General features: G+C 51.9%; 1 protein-coding gene across 1 annotated transcript; it reads right to left on the bottom strand.

The window, feature by feature from the left end:
• Positions 1 to 455: 455 nt before the first annotated feature.
• Positions 456 to 3,446, bottom strand: LOC136789729 (basic salivary proline-rich protein 2-like). Its single transcript, XM_066990562.1, has 2 exons — positions 3,413 to 3,446; positions 456 to 2,557 (listed from the first exon to the last, which is right to left on the bottom strand). Exons 1-2 carry the CDS (start codon positions 3,444 to 3,446, stop codon positions 456 to 458), a joined length of 2,136 nt encoding a protein of 711 aa, XP_066846663.1.
• Between the last annotated feature and the right edge of the window lie 4,032 nt (positions 3,447 to 7,478).

Here is a 7,478-nt window from a genome sequence, read left to right as displayed (position 1 = left end):
GCCTGCACCCCCCGCACCGCACCGCACCGCACCCTTCCCCTCCCTCCTTTCCTCCCGCTCCCCTCCCCTTCCCCTTCCCCACCGCCTGCGCAGGCAGGATGCGCGCAGCGCCGCCATCCCGCAGCGGGAGCCGCGCATGGCGGGGCGCCGGGCACCGCGCTCCCCGCGGCGGCGGGCGGCAAAGTTTGTGCCGAGCCGTGCCGAGCCGTGCTGGGCCGGGCCGGGCCGTACTAAGCCGGGCCGGGCCGAGCCGAGCCGGGCCGGGCCGGGCCGTGGTGCCGCCCGCCCGCCGTGCGGCTGGAGCGCGGCGGGGCGGGGGCGTGCTGGCGCTGGGGGTGGGGGGTGCTGCGGCCGGCGATTGGGCGGCGCGGCGCTCGGAAGCACTTTGTTTTCTATTCTAATGAGGGCGGAGCGGGGCTTGTGGATATTTACGTTGAGGCGGGAGCCGCCGCCCTTCATTCACCCACATGGTCCCCGAGCCCTGCCGCCGATGCCGGGACCGGCACCGGCACCGGGACCGGCCTTGGCGCCGCTTCCCCCCCGCCCCCCATCCGCCCCGCCGGGTAGCGGCGGCGCTGCCTCGCCTCGCCCCGCAGGGAGGAGGAGGAGGAGGAGGGAAGATGGTGGCGGCCGCCGCCGCCGCTCGCTCGCTGGTGAGTGTCGCTGCCGGGAGACCTGTTGTGAGCCGCCCGGCGGTGCGGGGGGCGGGCGGCGGCGCGGGGGGTGCCGCGGGCGGCTCGGGGCGGCCGGGGGGCGGCGGCAGCGGCGGCGGCAGGGGGGTGTGGGTGGGTGGGCGGCGAGGGGGGAGCGGGAGCAGGGCGCATGGCAGCGGCCGCCGCGGCGGCGGCGCCTCCCGAGCTCGCAGACGGGGCGGGAGGGGCCGGAATGAGGGAGATTTGAAAAGCGTGCGCGCCGCTCGCTGCCGCCGTGAGTCCCGGCGCCCCCCTCCCTCGCCCCCGCGGCCCTTCCCCATCTTTCTCCCCTTTCCCCTCGCCGCTGCGATCCGGGCCCGGGGCGAGCCGCCGGGCGGGCTCCGGGAGCGGCCGAGTCTCCCGGGGCGGGCGGCGCGGAGCGGAGCGCAGCACAATGGCAGCTGCTGGGGGCCGGGGGTGGGAGCTGGGCGGGGGGGGGGGGGGGGGGGTGCCGGGGAGGGGGCCGCTGCCCCCCGGGGGGCGGTTTTTTGGGGGGGTTTGTGGGGCGGGAGGGAGCGGGGAGGAAGGCCCCGTCCGGGAAAGTTTGCGGCGTGCCCGGCTCGGCGCGGGGGGGAGCTGGCGGCAGCAGAACAAAGCAGCACATGGGGCAGAGGCCGCGGCGGCTCGGGGGCTCGGCTCGCCGCCCACGCCCAGCTCGGGGAACGGCGGCGGCGGTAAAAGAGGAGGAGGAGGAGGCGATGGAGGAGGAGAAGAGGGAGGGGTGTGCGCGGCCGTGGTGGGGGGGGGGGGGTGGGGGGGCTCTCGGGGAGTTCCCGGCTTTGTGCTCCGCCGCCCCCCGGGGGAGGGGGCGCGGGGCCCCGGGGAGGGGGCAGCGCCGCGGGCTGCGATCGCGTCCCGGGCCCCTCCGCGTGGGCTTTTGTTCGCGGAGGGGCGGGGGCGGCGGGCCCTCCTCTTCCTCCCCCTCTCCCTCTCCGGGCCGCGCGGGGCGGCGGCGGCGGCCTTTGGGGGGGGGGTTCGCGGGCGTGGGAGGGCGGCGGGGGGCTGCGGGCCGGGGCCCGGGCGAGGGCCGGCGGCTTCGTTACGAAATCGGCGCGGCGGCAGGCGCGGGGCCTCGGCGGCGCCATGTTGCTGGGGAGGGGGAGGAGGGAGGCGGGGGACATGGCGGCGGCTGCGTGCTGGGGCCGATTGTTCCCTCCTAGGCCCCGAGCCGCGTGTGGGCAGCGGCGGCCCGCGGGGACGGCTCCCCCCCGGCGCTCCGCGGCCCCCTCCCGGCCTGGGCGGCGCTGGGGGGGGCACCGGGCGGGCCCGGCCCCATCCCCGTCCCCTCCGGCGGGGCTGCGGGGCTCGGCGGGCCCGGGGGGGCGTCGCGCTGTAGCCGGGCTGTGACCTCCGCGCTGCCGCCGCCGCTGCCGGCGCCCCCTGGCGGCCTCGGTGCGCGCCGCCGGCCCTGTGTTCTCGGCACGAACACGTGCTGCGGCGGCAGGGCGGCGGGCCCGGCCGGGAAGGGGCCCGCCGAGCACGGCCACGCCGCCCCGCGCCCTGCCCGCGCTCCTCAGCGGGCCTCCAGCAGCGGTCTGAGCCCGGGGGAGCCCCCAACGGGAGGGGGGTGTGGGGGTGCTCGGGGAGGGTTTTGGGGGGGGGGGGGTCTGGGGGTGTGGGGAGGGGCGGGGGGGGGGGGTTCTGAGGTGCGCCGGGGACAGCCGAGCGTTTGGCGCCCTCGTGGCGGGCGGAGCGCGGGTGGGAGGCGGCGGTGTTGGGGAGCTCGGTGTGTGACTTTGTTCTCTGCTCAGCAGGCAGAAAGCAAGGCGCTCGGCGGTGGTTTCGCAGCGTGGACACGTGCGGCGGGAGGTAACGAGGACTGCTGGGGATGTTGAGGTAGAGGATTCGTTGAGAAAGTTGCTTTTCTTGCAGAAAATGGTAAGTATTTAGTTTTTACTATTTTTTTTAGTGTAGAGGGAGAGCCTGTGCGTCAGAGTCAAAGCCTGAGACTTTGGTGAAGAGCACTAAATTGCAAACATTTCCTTGGGTTTGGAGGCAGGTTCAGCAGCCCACAATTTCTCTCATTTAGAGGAGGATAATCCAAGTCTTTCGAGCACACGTTTTGAAGCAGCTGGATGGTGAGGAAGCTTTCAAAATGTTTGAATTCCATATCTGGGACTTTATTTTTTGGGGAAAAGCTCATTCTGAAGTTGAGCAAAAGTTACAGTTCTATCATAGTTTTAACCTACAGTAGTAAGCTTGCTGCACGTATCAGGTAAGACAGGCTTTACATTGATGTAGTACACCATATTGAAGAAAAAATGTGCTTTCAAATTTTGCATATAGCACTCTCCTGCTTTATAGTATGTCAAGTCTGTAGTAAGCAGCCATAACTTGGTTGTGGCTATTACATATTTGCATATAGAGCCATCATTAGAAACTTTTTCAGTTCAGGGTAGGCCAATCTAAATGCAGTGGGAGGAATTCTAGTCTGAGGCAAGGCGACTGTAGCAGTAAATGCTATATTCTGCCAGCAAAGTGAATAAGTAGAAAACATAGCGGAGTACCTGGCATGTGGTAGACAGGATGCTTTCTGGGCTTAAGAAGTCTGAGCTTAAGAGGTATGAGCTGTTGAGTGTAACTTCTAAATGTCTAATTACCTAAATTGGGCATTAACTTTGTTTATATCTGTTTAATACTTGCTGGCCTTCTCCTTTTCTATTAAGGAGAATGCCCTTCCTACTTCAGATTGGTCTCTGAAAACTAATAGTTATTTTTACCTCCACAAGTTGGTGTTCTGCGAATGAGAATCATATGGGAGAAGTAGTTGACTCATTTTCACAATTGGGCTCTTCTGCTGTCATAGGCATTGATTTTTGGCTCTCGTGGTAATTCCGTGTGAGAGTCCTGGATGGGGTAATGCAGTGGTTCAGCTTTTTCTGAGGGAGGTCTTCAGCGCAGAAAAAAAAAAAAATCCTGAATGTTTGTTTCAAAGCTTGGTTGTCAAAACTGTGATTCAAAATTTGATCAAATACTCACTTTGTTCTTTCTTTCAGCAGGTACAAAGTAGACGACGTATCTTGAATTACTAAAAGCGCTGGTTGCGTCAGAGTAATGTCAAAGTGCTTACAGTGCAGGTAGTGATATGTAGAACCTACTGCAGTGAAGGCACTTGTAGCATTATGTTGACAACTGCCTCGGGAGATCTTGCAGGACTTCAGAGATTGGAAAGGTACAGTGTGGTGGTGTCAAGTGCTTTTTGTACTAAGGTGCATCTAGTGCAGATAGTGAAGTAGATTAGCATCTACTGCCCTAAGTGCTCCTTCTGGCATAAGAAGTTATGTTTTCATCCAGTCACTCAGGTTAAGACTGTAGATGTTCCAGTAGTTTTCTGCTTTGCAGTCTTCTGTTAGTTTTGCATAGTTGCACTACAAGAAGAATGTAGTTGTGCAAATCTATGCAAAACTGATGGTGGCCTGTTATAATCTACATCAAGGAGTCTGAATGATTTCTGCTGATTGTGGGATATTTGGTGGCCTTTCTTACTTTTAACAGCAGTCTAGTGAATAACAGCTTGTGTAGCACTAAAGTGCTTATAGTGCAGGTAGTGTTCACTAATCTACTGCATTATAAGCACTTAAAGTACTGCTAGCTGTAGAACTACACATTCAGCATGTCTCGCAGTTTATTTGTTGTTTAATTGAACACTGTTCTCTGGTTAGTTTTGCAGGTTTGCATCCAGCTGTATGATACTCTGCTGTGCAAATCCATGCAAAACTGACTGTGGCAGTGACAAGTCAGTCAGTAAATGCGGACAAATTGTACCCCTTTCTACACAGGTTGGGATCAGTTGCAATGCTGTGTGTTTCTGTGGTATTGCACTTGTCCCGGCCTGTTGAGGTTGGTGGGGATAGAGGCTGAAACACTTCATAGCTTTAAGGAATTTCTCCTTCCTTCACTGATCCAGGAAACCTTAAAACCTTAAGTTTCTTCTTGAAAAAAGCGTTATGTAACTTTCTGTGTAACTAGACTTTCATTTTCTGTACCTGGCTTGTTTGTATGCATTGGATTTGTTGCTGATAATAAGTACTTGCTGAAGTCCTTGAGTGTGAGTTTTGTTTTTTTTATTTAAAAAAGGCTGTTATGAGCTTTCTATTAAACTGAGGTGGATACTATTTTACATTTTCTTCTCCATTAATTTGTTGGGAAGAAATGGGTTGTAAGCATCAAAAAATCCTGATGAAAATTTTTACTTGTTTGCTGTAAGCTTGTTTCTCAAAATCAAATTACATGAAGGATTCTTCAGCTTTCTTCTGTACTGCTTTTTATTATATCGAAACTGCATGTTCTAATGGGCTTTTAATTTTTGTTCTTCATCTGGAATTTGCCAAGTTCAAGCGTAGTAAAGGAGGCTACAGGCAGGGCCTTAATCAAGCCTCACCTATGGAATCTTTAATACTAGTTAGGCGTCCACTTCTTGTGAAGTATCCACGGTGGTGGTGAGTCTAAGACTAGTCAGTTCGCAGGCTTTGGAGTAATTCGCTTACGATAGGATGTATAGCAATGAAAGTAGAACATCTCTAGAGCTATTTGAAGAGCTCACCCATACCACTGCTTCAGGAAGACATAAGGCTGGTTGGGGAAGATTGGGTACCTGGCTTACTTATGAAGCATAAGTATAAAATCTGTAAGTGGAGCATTTGGCACATAGTTTTTTTGAATTGGCCACGTGTTAGTAAACTGCATTTCTTGCTCAAACGTAAATGTTTTTCTTTTCTAAGACAGGCTTCCTGAGAAATAATGCTGTAAGTTCAGACAAGTATCAAATTTGTTGCTTAAAGCTGCCAAATTATGCAAACTATATAGTCCTTTTAAAATACCTGTGCCTTAGAAAAAGGATATGTGGGTCAATGCTGCCCTTGCTTGCTGTTCTTACCTCAAATTAAAACAACATTAAATGCAATGTGTTGTTATTTCCAAGGCAGTGCTTTCCAGAGTCAGTCAACGTATATTGTGGTGCTGCATGGAATATTACTTCATTGTCTAGCAGAATGTTGAAGATAGAGGTGGATTTGGCATCTCGAAGTTTATTTCTGAAGTAGCCAAGCCAACTTAGTCTTTAACTACGTGCTACTCCCTTTCTGCCCCTCTTCCTCCTACTCCAAATTCCTTGGATAGGTTTCTTACACGTAACATTTTTTCCCAAGCTTAAAATTTTCGTTAGATTTACAGAAAAGAGGAAGCTTGTCTCAGTGAAGTCACCAGGTGAAGAAGGCAAGTGTCTCATGTCCTGCTTGCTGTTCAATAAGTTTTTTGCAGTAATTTTTTAGTACTAACAGGTTTATCTCCTTTTTTGAATTTGAAGTTAGCATTCTTAGAAGCTGAAATGCAGGAACTGTTTTAATACGTGGTGAAGGTTATACTGCCATTTAAGCATCCCATTTTTTTAACTTCTTGAAGATGCATCTTAGACAACAAAGCTTGTTAAAACGGAGCACTTACGGAAGCAGTTTTTATACCCATGGAGTCTGAAATCGTCCATTAGATTTGTTGGAGAGTACCTACCTGGTTTTAATACCTTTGTGTAAAAAAACAACTGTGTCGCAATTATTACTGTTCCCTTCATTTAATCCTTTAATTGCCCAGCCTTAAAAAAAAAAAAAGGCGCGCACAAAAATGTTGCAAGTCTGTGAGGAATAATTTTATAACTTACATAGTGTTTTAAAGACTTAGTTAGCTATGCTTTGTCAAGGGGTAATTATAACAATGCCTTTGTAACTGTAATAACAATGTTAGGTGCATGCTTTCAATACAGCTTTGTCTTACTAATTGTGAAATGTTACCAGAAGCTTATCCTGTGATTTTTATTTTTTTTGAGGAAAAACTTAAATCTACTCTGGGTTTCAACTCATTCCAACAGATCGGTAGTTTTCTGATGGCTATATAGTAAGTCACATCAAGTTCTGTAAATCATTTCTCACTTTTTTTATTGCTTAACTCCACAGAAGTAACTGTTATTCAATGTATGTTAGTTTCAGTGAAGAAGTTAAACTAGTTGAATAACAGTGGTAGTGTAAGAAATCATGCTGCTATGAGGTTCAGCTGGCTTTAATAAACTAAGTTGAGGGCCCTGTCACTCTTCTTTCTGTAAAGTTTGACTGGAATGGTGTGGTTAGATGAAACAAGTGCCAGTTTAAAAAACCTGAGGAAATAACATTTGAAATACCAAAATAGGTATTTTCTGCAGATGTGTTCAGCTGTGTCTTGAAACACTCATGTGGATGGGAAGCTCCCATTTCTGCTGGTACAGGTAATCATTTTTTCAAGTAATCTCCTGGTACGAATTAGTTTGAGCCCTATACGCTGATGTAAGCTTGGCACTAATGAAGATAAGCCTGCAGAAATTCTTAGGAATTTTATAAAATGATTGTGTATTACGCAGGAAGACTGTAACTTAGTCTGTCTTGCTGAGCAAAAAAGTAAGAAATTCCAAGATCTATTAATTGCCTGGAGTTTCTAGCACAATCACAGTTAGCCTTATAAGGAAAACCTTGTCTGTTAATCATAGAAAACTTTTTTCTCTATACACTCCTAGTATCTGAAAGCATGATGGGAAATTATGCGGCTTTTTCACTGATTTGTCACTGGATGATACCGAAAAAACAGTTCTTTAGAACTGACTTTCTTGTGTTGACTTGCAGATATCAAAGCAACTAGTGAGATGACTGTCGGGAGCAGACATTTTGAGTAATAGCTAGTTCATAGTCATTAAATGAACATAAAAATAGAGGGGGACATCCCCTGCTGTGGCAGCATGGAGTTGTCTTTTCTGCATAGCTGACGTTA

The sequence above is a fragment of the Anser cygnoides genome, chromosome 1 (assembly GCF_040182565.1).
Source record: "Anser cygnoides isolate HZ-2024a breed goose chromosome 1, Taihu_goose_T2T_genome, whole genome shotgun sequence".
Lineage (NCBI taxonomy): Eukaryota > Metazoa > Chordata > Aves > Anseriformes > Anatidae > Anser > Anser cygnoides.
This window is presented reverse-complemented; position numbering and strand designations above follow the sequence as displayed.

Coding starts and splice junctions, on each gene's coding strand:
- LOC136789729 (XM_066990562.1), bottom strand. CDS start 3,446: ATGATTCTCATTCGCAGAACACCAACTTGTGGAG. Junction 2,558..3,412: donor CAGAACACCAACTTGTGGAG/GTAAAAATAACT, acceptor ATTTTCTGCAAG/AAAAGCAACTTTCTCAACGA.